The 17,324-nt window shown below is 49.3% G+C and overlaps 1 protein-coding gene across 1 annotated transcript in view; it reads right to left on the reverse strand.

Moving 5' to 3' along the window:
- The window catches only part of LOC119957938 (pancreatic secretory granule membrane major glycoprotein GP2-like), a 49,313-nt gene extending 39,584 nt beyond the window's left edge, over window positions 1-9,729 (reverse strand). Inside the window, exons 1-2 of the mRNA XM_038786156.1 lie at window positions 9,636-9,729; window positions 8,676-8,725 (exon numbers count right to left, since the gene is read on the reverse strand). Of these exons, the coding sequence (XP_038642084.1) occupies window positions 8,676-8,709 (34 nt within the window). The 5' untranslated portion in view covers window positions 8,710-8,725; window positions 9,636-9,729. The remainder of the gene's footprint in view (window positions 1-8,675; window positions 8,726-9,635) is intronic.
- Between the last annotated feature and the right edge of the window lie 7,595 nt (window positions 9,730-17,324).

Here is a 17,324-nt window from a genome sequence, read left to right on the forward strand (position 1 = left end):
CTCCTCTTGTGCAAGGATGAGCCTGATACAGTTTAAGGTGGTGCACAGGGTGCATTGGACTCAGGTGAGAATGAGTGGGTTCTTTCAGGGGGTCGCAGCTGAGTTTGAGGTGTGGGTGGGGGCCAGCGAATCACACGCACATGTTTTGGGATTGCGAAAAATTGGGAAGATTCTGGGCAGGAGTGTTCGCGGTCTTGGCCAGGATGGTGGAGGAGGGAGTGGACCTGGACCCTTTGGTGGTGATATTTGAGGTCTCAGAGAAGCCGGAGCTCATGGAGAGGAGGAAGGCCGAAGTCTCTCCAATTATACGGCAGCAAATTTTGCTGGAATGTTGGTCGGCATCACCACTGGGGGTAATGGCATGGTTAGGTGACCCGTCCAATTTCCTGCGATTAGAGAAGATGAAGATGAGTTAAGAGACTGTTCAGGGGGGGTTTGTGAAAAGGTGGGGGATGGTTGTGAATGTGTTTGAGGAGCTGGTCATTGCGGGGCAAGGGGGGGGGGGGGAGTGGGGGTGAAAAAGGGGAAAAATGTGTAGAGTTGATTCTTGGGAAGTAAGTTTTCCGGGGTGTTTGTTTGCTGTGCCATGTTTTGATACATCTTTGTAATAAAATGCATGTACAAAGAGATACCAGACAAGACCCCCAAACAATTTGCGATGTGTCAAACTGTGAGGAAAGGACACTTCACCCTCGTCGTGGTCACTCTGACCAATAGGTATATTTTATGTCAAAACAAAGTGTAATTTAAACACAGAATTAACCGCATTAACATCAAAGAAATAACTTTACATCTATCAAACAGTTCTTAAACAAAAGGAAAAACTTTAACTTACTATCTATACCTGCTACTAACTCCAATTCAACAACCCAAGACAGATCAAATGCCAGTTTTTTAGCAAGTTAATGAAACAGGTTTACTTGCTTTTCTGTGTGGAGACATTTGGAGAGAGATCCTTTCAAGGACAGATCCAGTAAACGTCAGCTCAACCTAATAGCATTTGGCAAACCTGCAGTTCAACTTAAAATCCTGAAACAGATGACAAAACTACAGGCATACCTGAGCCATTAATACCGTCATCTATATCCCACTTAGTTCCATGACTTTCTTAGCCAAGAGCAAAGACACTCCCTCATACATTATGTACACTCCAGTGAGTCTACAGCAATCAAAACATTATTCCATAGCCCTTTAACTGTAACCAAATAAGTTGTTGGAATGAAAGATTACCAGACATTTTAAGACTCTTGAATTACAGATTTAGTTGCTGCATTGCCTGTATAAACTGTATGGGGCAACACGGTAGCATGGTGGTTAGCATAAATGCTTCCCAGGTTCGATTCCCGGCTGGGTCACTGTCTGTGTGGAGCCTGCACGTCCTTCCCGTGTGTGCGTGGGTTTCCTCCGGGTGCTCCGGTTTCCTCCCACAATCCAAAGATGTGCAGGTTAGATGGATTGGCCAGGCTAAATTTCCCGTAGTGTCCTAAAAAAGTAAGGTTAAGGGGGGGGTGGTTGTTGGGTTATGGGTATAGGGTGAATACGTGGGTTTGAGTAGGGTGATCATTGCTCGGCACAACATCGAGGGCCGAAGGGCCTGTACTGTTCTATGTCTATGTATGTATTTTATACCAGGGATTTCAATAGCATTACTGAAAGAGCATATAAAATATACTATATAACAATTTTACATCTTCAGCACACAGGGATATAGTTCCACTAACAGAATGCTAGTATCAAAAGGGAGGCTCTTAAATTTGAAAGATGAATTCAAACTCATGTTATTCACTGAAAAAAATCATGTGACAATGTTTCACATTTGAAACAAAAACTTTTATTCTGCTGGAGTCAAGAAAGCAAATGCTACTCAGATGTTTTACAATCAATGGCCACAGCCACACTGCTGGTGGGATCCAGTTAGGGAACATGAACAGTTTGATTAAAGAAGGCAGAGTTTGAGATTCAAGGTACTGGTGTAGCCATCTAAGATGGACACTGGGCTACAAAATGGAGAACTGCTAAGGCTGCAGGGAAAAACAGTCTTAGTGAGGACAAACAGCTTGCAGAAGACTAATTTGCATTCTGCACGTACAGAAACCAGTTTCTGGCCAGGTGCAGAGTTTCAGCCAAAGGTGCAAATGGAAACAGATCTGCATAGTAATGAGGTGATCCAGATCCAGACCCCGCACAATAGAAACATTTAAGTATCAATGGATACTTTTCCGTAGACGCCCAGACAGAATGGCGCCACAGCAACCAACACAAAGCCGTAGGGACCGCCCCACCCATCGAGGAATGACCCTCAGATTGGGGAGTTTGGAAGATATCGATTGGGAGAGACCCAATCGATACCTGGCAGGTGAAAGAACCGCCCCAAGGGGGCACGGACTTCTAGGACCTATAAGAGTAGACCCCGCACATGGTTCGGTCTGCTTGCTTGCTCCGGCCCAAGTCTGCTTGCTTGCTCCGGCCCAGACTTGTTACATCGCATCCTGACTCCAGTTCATCACCAGCCGTTGAGCCTCAGCCATCGAACTGTAAGTGCCAATACAATGATCGCTACGTGATCCAGACCTTGCTAGATCCTGACAACTTTAAGAATCAGAAAGTTGCAGACCAAGAACGGGACAAAGGCCTTGTTCCCTGACCGTGCCTGTTCCTGTCTAGATAAGTATTTAGTTGTTTAGTATTAGAAGTAAGTTAGTCTCTTTAGCGTATGCATGTGTATTTATTATATTTGTTATAATAAACACCAATTGTTTGGACTTACTAATCGGTGTACGGATTTATTACTTTGAACCTGACCTTGATATACTTGTGACGGTGTCTCAATACGGCACCTGGCGACTCCGAGCATAATTACACATACAGAGCCATAGTAGTGTTAAGCACACGGCCTTTAAACGGAGGCGTGTTAATCACACTCCAGTAAAACGAGCAACATTGGCTAATAAATTTTGTTAAAATAGATTTAGAGTGGCAAATGCATTTTTTCCAAATTAAGGGGCAATTTAGCGTGGCCAATCCACCTACCCTGCACATTTTTGGGTTGTGGGGGTGAAACCCACGCAAACACGGGGAGAATGTGCAAAATCCACACGGACAGTGACCAAGAGCAGGCTTCGAATCTGGGACTTCGGTGCCGAGAGACAGCAGTGCTAACCACTGCGCCACCGTGCTGCCCCACTGCTTGCCCCCCTTCCTTCTTTTCTCCCAGTCTGTGGCGCACAGTAGCTTGTCACCTGACGGGATGTTACACCATTGCTCTTCTTCCCCAATGCACGGGGAAAGTCCTCAATCCAGAGAATGCATCCTGTGCCTATGCAGAAGTTCCAAGGTTTGTCGAGACTTGGCGTTCCCGATCTCGGTGCTAAAGATTAAGATGATTGGGTTCTGTGACATAAGAACATAAGAACTAGGAGGAAGAATAGGCCATCTGGCCCCTCAAGCCATTCAATGAGATCATGGGTGATCCTTTGTGGATTCAGCTCCATTTTCCAGCCCGAACTCCATAACCGTTAATCCCTTTATTCTTCAAAAAAAAACTATCTATCTTTATAAGAACATAAGGACATGTCGCACTTTGTATTTTCGAACACTCGTTCTGTCTGCTTTAATATCTCAAAAACACACTCCTTGTTCCACTGAATTTCTTACCCAGGATTCTCCAATACATTCCAGGATGCTGCCTTCACTTCTCCTGGGATTCTCCCGATATTCCCCATGGTTTACTCTGTAGAATCCACATCCTCCCTTTCTCTGTATTCAATCACTGCCCCATTGGTCTGACTAATGTTCCAGATGTGAACGCATCATTCAGAAATCCACTGGGATTCTCCTCAGTGAGAGCGGATCTCATTAAACCCAGTCAGAATCTGAGGGCTCTATGGTAGCACAATGGTTGCCACAGTTGTTCCATAGCATGGACAGATTGGACAGTCAGATGGTCTTTCCTCGGGTAGGAGAGTCAAGTATTAGGATGCATAGGTTTAAAGTCCGTGGGGGGAAAAGTTCAGAACAGATGTGCGAGGCACGTTTTTCACACGGCTCGTGGTAATTATTTGGAACGTGCTGCCTGGGAGGTACAATAGTGGCATTTAAGGGGCATCTCGACAAATGTATGAATAGGGTGGGAATGGAAGGATACGGAATCCCTAAGTGTAGGCAGTATTAGTTTCGGCTGGGAGCATGGTTGGAGCAGGCTTGGAGGACCAAAGGGCCTGTTCCTGTGCTGTATAGTTCTTTGTCCCCCCCGCCCCAAACTCCCACTCCCCAAACCCCCACTCCCCAAACCCCCCACTCCCCAAACCTCCACTCCCCAAAACCCCCCCACTCCCCATTCCCTCAATGCACGAACATTCCCTCCCCAACCCCCACTCCCCAAAACCCCCCACTCCCCATTTCCTCAATGCACGAACATTCCCTCCCCAACACCCCATTCCCCAAAACCCCCCACTACCCAAAACTCCCCACTCCCCAAAACCCCCCACGACCCAAAACCCCCCTCTACCCAAAACCCCCCACTCCCCAAACCCCCACTCCCCAAACCCCCACTCCCCAAAACTCCCCACTCCCCAAAAACCCCCACTCCCCAAAACCCCCACTCCCCAAAACTCCCCACACCACAAAACCCCCCATTCCCCAAAACCCCCCACTCCCCAAAACCCCCCATTCCCCAAAACCCCCCACTCCCCAAACCCCCACTCCCCAAACCCCCACTCCCCAAAACCCCCACTCCCCAAAACCCCCCCTCCCCAAACCCCCACTCCCCAAACCCCCACTCCCCAAAACCCCCCACTCCCCAAACCCCCCACTCCCCAAACCCCCACTCCCCAAAACCCCCCACTCCCGAAACCCCCCCACTCCCCAAACCCCCACTCCCAAAACCCCCCACTCCCCAAAACCCCCACTCCCCAAAACCCCCCACTCCCCAAACCCCCCACTCCCCAAACCCCCACTCCCCAAACCCCCACTCCCCAAAACCCCCCACTCCCCAAAACTCTCCACTCCCCAAACCCCCCACTCCCCAAACACCCCACTCCCCAAAACTTCCCACTCCCCAAACCCCCCACTCCCCAAAATCCCCCACTCCCCAAAATCCCCCACTCCCCAAAACCCCCCACTCCCCAAACCCCCCACTCCCCAAACCCCCACTCCCCAAACCCCCCACTCCCCAAAAACCCCCACCCTAAACCCCCACTCCCCAAACCCCCCGCTCCCCAAAACCCCCCACTCCCCAAACCCCCCACTCCCCAAACCCCCCACTCCCCAAAACCCCCCACGCACCAAAACCCCCCACTCCCCATTCCCTCAATGCACAAACATTCCCTCCCCAACCCCCCACTCCCCAAAAAACCCACACTCCCCAAAACCCCCCACTCCCCAAAAACCCCCACTCCCCAAAACCTCCCACTCCCCAACCACCCCACTCCCCAAAAACCCACACTCCCCAAAACTCCCCACTCCCCAAACCCCCCACTCCCCAAACACCCCACTCTCCAAAATCCCCCACTCCCCAAAACTCCCCACTCCCCAAACCCCCCGCTCCCCAAAATCCCCCACTCCCCAAAATCCCCCACTCCCCAAAACACCCCACTCCCCAAACCCCCCACTCCCCCAACCCCCACTCCCCAAACCCCCACTCCCCAAAACCCCCCACTCTCCAAACCCCCCACTCCCCAAACCCCCCACTCCCCAAAACCCCCCACTCCCCAAAACCCCCCACTCCCCATTCCCTCAATGCACAAACATTCCCTCCCCAACCCCCCACCCCAAAAACCCCCACTCCCCAAAACCCCCCACTCCCCGAAACCCCCCACTCCCCAAAAAAACCCCACTCCCCAAAACCTCCCACTCCCCAAACCCCCCACTCCCCAAAAACCCACACTCCCCAAAACCCCCCACTCCCCATTCCCTCCATTCATGAACATTCCCTCCCCAACCCCCCACTCCCCAAAACCCTACTCCACTCCCCAACCTTCCTGAAACCCTCACTCCCGCCAAACGCTTGCTCCACCCAAACTCTCCACTCCAATGCCTTCCTCTGCAAACACTCCCTCCATCTCGAAACACTCCCAATCCAAACTATCCTTCCCCAGATCTTCCCTCCAGACCCTCATTTCAATCAAACTCTCCCACCCTAAACCCTCCTGTTTCCCTTGATACCCCTTGCCAAGCCCTCCGCCGCCACTCCTACCTCTCCACTCAAATCCTCCCTCCACCCAAACTCTCCCTCCATCACCGACCAGTACATCTCCCCTCCCACCACTCAAACCCTCCCTGCAGCCCTCTCCCACTCCCACACCTCCCAGCAGCCTCTCTCCCTCTCCCACACCTCACCTCCCTGCCTCGCCCTCTCCCACACCTCACCTCCCTGCAGCCTCTCCCACACCTCACCTCCCTGCCTCGCCCTCTCCCACACCTCACCTCCCTGCCTCGCCCTCTCCTACACCTCACCTCCCTGCCTCGCCCTCTCCCACACCTCACCTTCCTGCCTCGCCCTCTCCCACACCTCACCGCCCTGCCTCGCCCTCTCCCATACCTCACCTCCCTGCCTTGCCCTCTCCCACACCTCACCTCCCTGCCTCGCCCTCTCCCACACCTCACCTCCCTGCAGCCTCTCCCCTCTCCCTCACCTCACCTCACTGCCTCGCCCTCTCCCACACCTCACCTCCCTGCCTCGCCCTCTCCCTCACCTCACCTCCCTGCCTCTCCCCCTCTCCCACACTTCACCTCCCTGCCTCGCCCTCTCCTACACCTCACCTCCCTGCCTCGCCCTCTCCCACACCTCACCTCCCTGCCTCGCCCTCTCCCACACCTCACCTCCTTGCCTCGCCCGCTCCCACACCTCACCTCCCTGCCTCGCCCTCTCCCACACCTCACCTCCCTGCCTCGCCCTCTCCCACACCTCACCTCCCTGCCTCGCCCTCTCCCACACCTCACCTCCCTGCCTCGCCCTCCCCCACACCTCACCTCCCTGCAGCCTCTCCCACACCTCACCTCCCTGCCTCGCCCTCTCCCACACCTCACCTCCCTGCAGCCTCTCCCACACCTCACCTCCCTGCAGGGTCCCACCTCTCCCCAGGGTATAGCTTCCCTCCACAATATCACTCCGCCCAGTGCCTGAGCTCCCTCCAGTGCCTCACATCACTCCAGCACATGTCCGTCCAAATTGACTGACTCATTTGAGAAGTCAAACAGCTAGCTAATTTATCAACTAACGGCAAGTTTTCATAGAACCATTGAATTTACCGTGCAGAAGGAGGCAATTCGGCCCATCGAGTCTGCACCGGTTCTTGGAAAGAGCACCCTACCCAAGGTCAACACCTCCACCCTATCCCCAAATCCCAGTAACCCCACCCAACACTAAGGGCAATTTTGGACACTAAGGGCAATTTATCATGGCCAATCAATCTAACCTGCAGATTTTTGGACTGTGGGAGGAAACCGGAGCACCCGGAGGAAACCCACTCACACACGGGGAGAACGTGCAGACTCCACACAGACAGTGACCCAAGCCGGAATCAAATCTGGGACCCTGGAGCTGTGAAGCAATTGTGCTATCCACAATGCTACCGTGCTGCCCATTAATCTCTTAGTTCAGAGACACAAGAGAGACTGGGGAGAAAGGAAAACAAATAAAGAGCGTTTGTTTTTTCGACATTGTCCCTCAGGTAAACAAAGCTGTCAGCTCCGACAGCAAACTCTCTGACTGAGGTCATTGTGTAAACTCCCCTGGCCATCCTCAAACTCAAATCCTCTCTGACCATATGTTATGTCCCAATCTCCTCTGGCCGTACAATCCATGTACCTGATCCGAAAATTCCATCCCCATTCGCCCACAATCCATGTCCCTGATCCTAAAATTCCATCCCCTCCACACCCAATCCATGTCCCTGATCCTCAAACTCCATCCCCTCCACACCCAATCCATGTCCCTGATCCTCAAACTCCATCCCCTCCGCTCCCAATCCATGTCCCTGATCCTCAAACTCCATCCCCTCCGCTCCCAATCCATGTCCCTGATCCTCAAACTCCATCCCATCCGCCCCCATCACAACACCCATTCCCTCCACCCAATCACTGGAGGCCACAATCTCATTCTTACATTCCAGCTGGGGAATGACTTTCCGAAAACTCTCAGTCACCCCACCTTCCTCTCGTTCCTGAACTCTTTCCTAAATACACATCCTTCAATAAAACCTCTCCAAAAAACTCTTTCTCTGATAAAAATGCAGTTCTTTGATCAGATCTTTGAGCCAAATATCAAGAGCTGTTAGAGTCAGAGTCACATTGCACAGAAAAGGCCCTTCGGCCCATCGGGTCTGTGCCGGTCAAAAACAACCACCTAACTATTCCTATCCCATTCCAGGCACTTGCCCATAGCCGTGTCTGCCCTGGGAACACAAGCGCACATCTAAATACTTCTCAAATGTTATGAGGGTCTCTGCCTCCACCTCCCTTTCAGGCAGCGAGTTCCAAACTCCCACCACCCTCTGGGTGAAAAGGTTTCCCTCACATCCCCTGGAAACCTCCTGCCCCTCACCTTAAATCTCTGCCCCTGGTCATTGATCCCTCCAGCAAGGGGAAATGTCTCTTCCTCTCTACTCCGTCTATTTTCCGGGAATGATACTGAATGAACACAATTGTATTTGGTGTCCTGAATGAAAGTTACTTACTCAGATAGCCCAGAATCAACAACAACGTCTTCATCTCTCTCAGTGATATTCTAAAATTGAAAATGGACAATCCATATTAGAGACAATCCCGGAGATGGGAAATAATAGAAAATGTGAAATAGTGAGTGGGATAGTAGACATTTAGTTTATCTATCTATAGTGAGAGAAGTCTCTCTCTCTGTGGAATTGCTCTCGTTCCACAAGGCAGGGAGCTGGCCCATTAACCCATCCTGAATTCCTCCGGGACCGGTGCCTCTTTCGTGGTTGTAGAACATCACCGATTCAGTGCCGGCGTCAGCACTTCGGCTCTGAAATGGAGAATCTGAAATGGAGAATCCCACCCGTTATACTTTGACCCCAACATGTTCATATTTCTTGGTTCAATTCACAAGCCCACTCCTCCCCTCCACCACACCAATGATTAAACCATGTTTGGGTTGTGACTAGCTGATCCTCCAGATCCATCTCCAGTCTGGTTTAGCTCACTGGGCTAAATCATTGGCTTTTTTAAAAAAAGCAGACCAAGCAGGCCAGCAGCACGGTTCGATTCCCGTACCAGCCTCCCCGGACAGGCGCCGGAATGTGGCGACTAGGGGCTTTTCACAGTAACTTCATTGAAGCCTACTCGTGACAATAAGCGATTTTCAATTCATTTCTGTCTCCTGCTGACACAGCTCATTAATGAGATCTGTATCGGGACTGGAGTTACAAAAACCTGAGCGAATGTTTGAAAACAGCCAAAACCACGTGCTGGTTTAGCACAGTGGGCTAAACCAGTTTACAGCTGGCTTGTAATGCAGAACAAGGCCAGCACCGTGGGTTCAATTCCTGGACCGACCTCCCCAAACAGGCACTGGAATGTGGCAACTAGAGGCTTTTCACAGTAACTTCATTGAAGCCTACTTGTGACAATAAGCGATTATTATCATTAAACCTTCTCAGCGTCTAATTCATACCTACCTGCTTACCGGAACCTCAGGAGGTGTTGCCCTGTGAGCTGGAGGAGGTTCACTCAGATTGCTTGTTCCAGCGTTGAACACAGTCCGTGACAGCCTGTGTCTACTTATAAAGCAAATGGATTGGACCAGAATTCAATGGATTGGACCAGAAACAGATTTTTTTTAGATTAATCAAATAACCATTATCGCGGAGTCATTTAAAACGTTATCAAAGAGTTAGAAGTGTTGGTCTAAATAATCATTTGTGGTTAGGTAGATATAATCTACGTAACTAGTTCCTGGAGATAAGTCTGATAATATTTACATTACTCTCATTGAAAAGATTTGTGGTGAGTTCCTGTGGAAGCTGGGTCCAAACGGATTGATTGTCAATCGGTGCAGTAATCACACCTATTGACAGTGTGTGGCCAGAAGCTGTTTGCTAAGTCTATACAAGATTTGTACTTTTTCCAAACTATCTGACTGACCATTTGCTGGATGTCTGTCTGCTGAGCTGCATTCAGCTCAGTGTATTTGTTTAACTTTGTGCAATCAATGACTAATCTGTTTAATTGCCATCTGTTTTAGCAACTCCGAACATGGGCGAGTTACATAGAACATAGAGAAATACAGCACAGAACAGGCCCTTCGGCCCACGATGTTGTGCTGAACCTTTGTCATAAGTTAATCATAGATCATAGAATTTTGGATACTAAGGGCAATTTATCATGGCCAATCCACCCAACCCGCACATCTTTGGACTGTGGGAGGAAAACGGAGCACCCGGAGGAAACCCACACACACACGGGGAGGATGTGCAGACTCCACACAGACAGTGACCCAAGCAGGGACCCTGGAGCTGTGAAGCAATTGTGCTATCTACAATGCTACCGTACTGCCCTTAAGAACAAATTAATCTACACTCCATTATTCTACCATAATCCAATAGCTGCTTGAAGGTCCCTAATGTTTCCGACTCAACTACTTCCACAGGCAGTGCATTCCATGCCCCCACTACTCTCTGGGTAAAGAACCGACCTCTGACATCCCCCCTATATCTTCCACCATTTACCTTAAATTTAAGTCCCCTTGTAATAGTTTGTTCCACCCAGGGAAAAAGTCTCTGACTGTCTACTCTATCTATTCCCCAGATCATCTTATAAACCTCTATCAAGTCACCCCTCATCCTTCTCCGTTCTAATGAGAAAAGGCCTAGCACACTCAACCTTTCCTCGTAAGACCTACTTTCCATTCCAGGCAACATCCTGGTAAATCTCCTTTGCACCTTTTCCAAAGTTTCCACATCCTTCCTAAAATGAGGTGACCAGAACTGCACACAGTACTCCAAATGTGGCCTTACCAAGGTTTTGTACAGCTGCATCATCACCTTACGGCTCTTAAATTCAATCCCTCTGCTAATGAATGCTAGCACACCATAGGCCTTCTTCACAGCTCTATCCACTTGAGTGGCAACTTTCAAAGATCTATGAACATAGACCCCAAGATCTCTCTGCTCCTCGACATTGCCAAGATCCCTACCGTTAACCCTGTATTCCGCATTCATATTTGTCCTTCCAAAATGGACAACATCACACTTGTCAGGGTTAGACTCCATCTGCCACTTCTCAGCCCAGCTGTGCATCCTATCTATGTCTCTTTGCAGCCGACAACAGCCCTCCTCACTATCCACAACTCCACAAATCTTTGTATCATCTGCAAATTTACTGACCCACCCTTCAACTCCCTCATCCAAGTCATTAATGAAAATCACAAACAGCAGAGGACCCAGAACCCTGCGGTACGCCACTGGTAACTGGGCTCCAGGCTGAATATTTGCCATCCACCACCACTCTCTATCGGTTAGCCAGTTCGTTAACCAACTGGCGAAATTTCCCACTATCCCATGCCTCCTTACTTCCTGCATAAGCCTACCATGGGGAAACTTATCAAATGCCTTACTAAAAATCCATGTACACTACATCCACTGCTTTACCTTCATCCACATGCTTGGTCACCTCCTCAAAGAAGTCAATGAGACTTGTAAGGCAAGACCTACCCCTCACAAATCCGTGCTGACTATCCCTAATCAAGGGCAGCACGGTAGCATGGTGGTTAGCATAAATGCTTCTCAGCTCCAGGGTCCCAGGTTCGATTCCCGGCTGGGTCACTGTCTGTGCGGAGTCTGCACGTCCTCCCCGTGTGTGCGTGGGTTTCCTCCCGGTGCTCCGGTTTCCTCCCACTGTCCAAAGATGTGCGGGTTAGGTGGATTGGCCATGCTAAATTGCCCGTAGTGTCCTAAAAAAAAGTAAGGTTAAGGGGGAGGGGTTGTTGGGTTACGGGTATAGGGTGGATACGTGGGTTTGAGTAGGGTGATCATGGCTCGGCACAACATCGAGGGCCGAAGGGCCTGTTCTGCGCTGTACTGTTCTATGTTCAAGCAGTGTCTTTCCAGATGCTCAGAAATCCTATCCCTCAGTCCCTTTTCCATTACTTTGCCTACCACTGAAGTAAGACTAACTGGCCTGTAATTCTCAGGGTTATCCCTAATCCCTTTTTTGAACAGGGGCACGACATTCACCACTCTCCAATCCCCTGGTACCACCCCTTTTGAAAGTGAGGACAAAAAGTTCATTGCCAACGGCTCTGCAATTTCATCTCTTGCTTCCCATAGAATCCTTGGATATATCCCGTCAGGCCCGGGGGACTTGTCTTTCCTCAAGTTTTTCATAACGCCCAACACATCTTCCTTCCTAACAAGTATCTCCTCGAGCTTACCAGTCTGTTTCACACTGTCCTCTCCAACAATATGGCCTCTCGTTTGTAAATACTGAAGAACAGTACTCGTTCAAGACCTCGCCTATCTCATCAGACTCAATACACAATCTCCCGCTACTGCCCTTGATCGGACCCACCCTCGCTCTAGTCATTCTCATATTTCTCACATATGTGTAAAAGGCCTTGGGGTTTTCCTTGATCCCACCAACCAAAGATTTTTCATGCCCTCTCTTAGCTCTCTAAATCCCTTTCTTCAGTTCCCTCCTGGCTATCTTGTATTCCTCCAGCACCCTGTCTGAACCTTGTTTTCTCAGCCTGACATAAGTCTCCTTCTTCCTCTTAACAAGACATTCAACCTCTCTTGTCAACCACGGTTCCCTCACTTGACCATCTCTTCCCTGCCTGAAAGGGACATACATATCAAAGACACGCAGTACCTGTTCCTTGAACAAGTTCCACATTTCACTTGAAAATGAAAATGAAAATTGCTTATTGTCACAAGTTAGCTTCAAATGAAGTTACTGTGAAAAGCCTCTAGTTACCACATTCCGGCGCCTGTTCGGGGCGGTGAGTACGGGAATTGAACCGTGCTGCTGGCCTGCCTCAATCTGCTTTCAAAGCCAACGATTTAGCCCTGTGCTAAACCAGCCCCTTGTGAACTTCCCTGACAGCCTATGTTCCCAATTTATGCACTTCAATTCCTGTCTGACAGCATCGTATTTACCCTTCCCCCAATTGTAAACCTTGCCCTGTTGCATGCACCTATCCCTCTCCATTACTAAAGTTATAGTCCCAGAATTGTGGTCACTACCTCCAAAATGCTCCCCCACTAACACATCTTTCACCTGCCCTGGTTCCTTATAGAACTATAGAACAGTACAGCACAGAACAGGCCCTTCGGCCCTCGATGTTGTGCCGAGCAATGATCACCCTACTTAAACCCACGTAACCTGTATACCCGTAACCCAACAATCCCCCCATTAACCTTACACTACGGGCAATTTAGCATGGCCAATCCACCTAACCCGCACATCTTTGGACTGTGGGAGGAAACCGGAGCACCCGGAGGAAACCCACGCACACACAGGGAGGACGTGCAGACTCCACACAGACAGTGACCCAGCCGGGAATCGAACCTGGGACCCTGGAGCTGTGAAGCATTGATGCTAACCACCATGCTACCGTGAGGCCCAAATACCAAGTACCAAATCCATTATGGCCTCCCCTCTGGTCGGACAATCTACATACTGTGTTAGAAAAGCTTCCTGGACATACTGCACAAACACCACCCCATCCAAACTATTTGATCTAAAGAGTTTCCACTCAATATTTGGGAAGTTGAAGTCGCCCATGACTACTACCCTGTGACTTCTGCACCTTTCCAGAATCTGTTTCCCAATCTGTTCCTCCACATCTCTGCTGCTATTTGGGGGCCTATAGAAAACTCCCAACAAGGTGACTGCTCCTTTCCTATTTCTGACTTAAACCCATACTACCTCAGTAGGCTGATCCTCCTCGAACTGCCTTTCTGCAGCTGTTATACTATCTCTAATTTACAATGCAACCCCACCTGCCCACTTCTTTTACCACCCTCTCTATTCTTATCAAAACATCTATAACCAGGAACATCCAACAACCATTTCTGCCCCTCCATGATAGCAACCACATCCTAGTCCCAAGTACCGATCCATACCTTAAGTTCACCCACCTTATTCCTGATGCTTCTTGCGTTGAAGTATACACACTTCAACCCATCTCCGTGCCTGCAAGTACTCTCCTTTGTCAGTGTTACCTTCCCCACTGCGTCACTACACGCTTTGGTGAGCTGAATATCGGCTTCCTTAGTTGCTGGACTACAAATCCGTTTCCCATTCCCCTGCCAAATTTGTTTAAACCCTCCCGAAGAGTACTAGAAAACCTCCCTCCCAGGATATTGGTGCCCCTCTGGTTTAGATGCAACCCGTCCTGTTTGTACAGGTCCCACCTTCCCCAGAATGCTCTCCAATTATCCAAATACCTGAAGCCCTCCCTCCTACACCATTCCTGCAGCCACGTGTTCAACTGCACTCTCTCCCTATTCCAGCCACGTGGAACCGGTAACAAACCAGAGATGACAACTCTGTCTGTCCTGGCCTTTAACTTACAGCCTAACTCCCTAAACTTGTTTATTACCTCCACACCCATTGTCCTACCTACGTCGTTGGTACCAATGTGCACCACGACTTCTGGCTGCTCACCCTCCCCCTTCGGGATCCTGAAGACACGATCCGAGACATCCCTGGCCCTGGCAGCCGGGAGGCAACATACCTTCCGGGAGTCTCGCTCGCGACCACAGAATCTCCTCTCTATTCCCCTAACCATTGAATCTCCTATTACTATTGCTTTTCTATTCTCCCACCTTCCCTTCTGAGCCCCAGAGCCAGACTCAGTGCCAGAGACCTGGCCGCTAGGGCGTTCCCCCGAAGGTCATCCCCCCCCAACAGCATCCAAAATGGTATACTTGTTTTGAAGGGGAACGGCCACGAGGGATCCCTGCACAGTCTGCCCGTTAGTTTTCTTTCCCCTGACTGTAACCCAGCTACTCTTGTCCAGTACCTTGGGTGTGGCTACCTCCCTGTACCTCTTTTTCATAACCCCCTCTGCCTCCTGGATGATCTGAAGTTCATCCAGCTCCATCTCCAGTTCCCCAACAGGGTCTCTGAGGAGCTGGAGTTGGGTGCATTTCCCGCAGGTATAGTCAGCGGGGACACCGGTGGTATCCCTCATCACCCACATGCTACAGGAGGAGCATGCAACTGCCCCAGCCTCCAACCCCTCTTACCTTACAGAATATAGCTGCCCTGTGGACCAACTGGACCTCCGCCCTCCGACTCTGTTCCCAGTCAGCTGCACTCTCTGTAAACTCCTGGCTCTCTTCTCGCTCTTTGAGGAAATGAAATGAAAGGAGCACCTTGCTCCCTCCTCACCTAACTCCCTCAGTCACCAAACTCTCACTACAGCACTCAACTGCACCCAAATTCAGCACTCCCTCAGTCACCAAACTCTCACTATAGCACTCAAATGCATCAAATTCAGCACTCCCTCAGTCACCAAACTCTCACTATAGCACTCAAATGCACCAAAGTAAAGTCCAACAGGTTTGATTCAAACACGAGCTTTCGGAGCACAGCTCCTTCCTCAGGTGAAGGAGGAAGGAGGAAGGAAGGAGGAAGGAGGAAGGAGCTGCGCTCCGAAAGCTCGTGTTTGAATCAAACATGTTGGACTTTAACCTGGTGTTGTAAGACTTCTTACTGTGCTCACCCCAGTCCAACGCCGGCATCTCCACATCAAATGCACCAAGTTCAGCACTCCCTCAGTCATCAAACTACCCGCGATAGTTTCTGAGAACAGAATGAAATGGAACCTCGGAGGGAAAATGCCAGCCTCGATCTGGTCCTGTGTAATGAGACAGGACTGATTAATGATTTCATGGTTAGGAATCCTCTCAAAAGGAGCAATCACAATATGGTGGAATTAAAAATACAGATGGAGGGTGAGAAGGTAAAATCAAACACTAGTGTTTTGTGCTTAAACAAAGGAAATTACAATGGGATGAGAGAAGAGGTAGACTGGGAGCAAAGACTTTATGGTGGGACAGTTGAGGAACAGCGGAGAACCTTCCAAGCAATTTTTCACAGTGCTCAGCAAATGTTCATACCAACAAAAAGGAAGGATGGTAGAAAAGGGAAAATTGACAGTTGATATCTAAGGAAATAAGGGAGAGTATCAAATTGAAGGAAAAAGCATACAAAATGGCAAAGGTTAGTGGGAGACAAGAGAATTGGGAAATTTTTAGTAGCTTTCTGTTGCCCTCTAAAAAAGATTTAAAGAAGAGTAAGATAGATTATCAAAGTAAACATGCTCAGAATATAAAAACAGACAGTCAAAGTGTCTGCAAATATATGAAACAAAAAAGAGTGGCTAAGGTAAATATTGGTCCTATAGAGGACAGGAAGGGAGATTCAATAATCGGAGATGAGGAAATGGTTGAGGAACTGAACAAGTTTTTTGGGTCGGTCTTCACAGTGGGAGACACAAATAACATGCCAGCGACTGATGGAAATGAGGCTATGACAGATGAAGACATTGAGATGATTGTTTTCACTGAGGAGGTAGTGATGGGCAAGCTAATGGGGCTAAAGGTAGACAAGTCTCCTGGCCCTGATGGAATGCATCCCAGAGTGCTAAAAGTGATGGCTAGGGAAATTGCAAATGCACTGGTGATAATTTACCGAAATTCCTTAGACTCTGGGGTGATCCCACCGGATTGGAAATTAGCAAACGTGACACCACTGTTTAAAAAAGGAGGCAGATAAAAAGTGGGTAATTATAGGCCAGTGAGCTTAACTTTGGTCGTAGGGAAAATGCTGGAATCTATCATCAAGGAAGAAATAGCGAGGCATCTGGATGGAAATTGTCCCATTGGACAGACGCAGCATGGGTTCATAAAGGGCAGGTTGTGCCTAACTAACTTAGTGGAGTTTTTGAGGACATTACCAGTGCGGAGGATAACGGGGAGCCAATGGATGTGGTATATCTGGATTTCCAGAAAGCTTTTGACAAGGTGCCACACAAATGTTTGCTGCATAGGATAATGATGCATGGCGTTAAGGGCAAGTAGTAGCAAAGTCCGGGGCTGGTTTAGCTCACTGAGCTAAACAACTGGCTTTTAAAGCAGACCAAGCAGGCCAGCAGCATGGTTCGATTACCGTACCAGCCTCCCCGGACAGGCGCCGGAATGTGGCGACTAGGGGCTTTTCACAGTAACTTCATTGAAGCCTACTCGTGACAATAAGCAATTTTCATTTTTTTCATTTTCAGATAGAGGATTGGTTAATTAATAGAAAGCATATTGTGGGGATTAATGGGTGTTTCTCTGGTTGGCAATCAGTAGCTA

Source organism: Scyliorhinus canicula, chromosome 27, assembly GCF_902713615.1.
Source record: "Scyliorhinus canicula chromosome 27, sScyCan1.1, whole genome shotgun sequence".
Classification (NCBI taxonomy): Eukaryota; Metazoa; Chordata; class Chondrichthyes; order Carcharhiniformes; family Scyliorhinidae; genus Scyliorhinus; species Scyliorhinus canicula.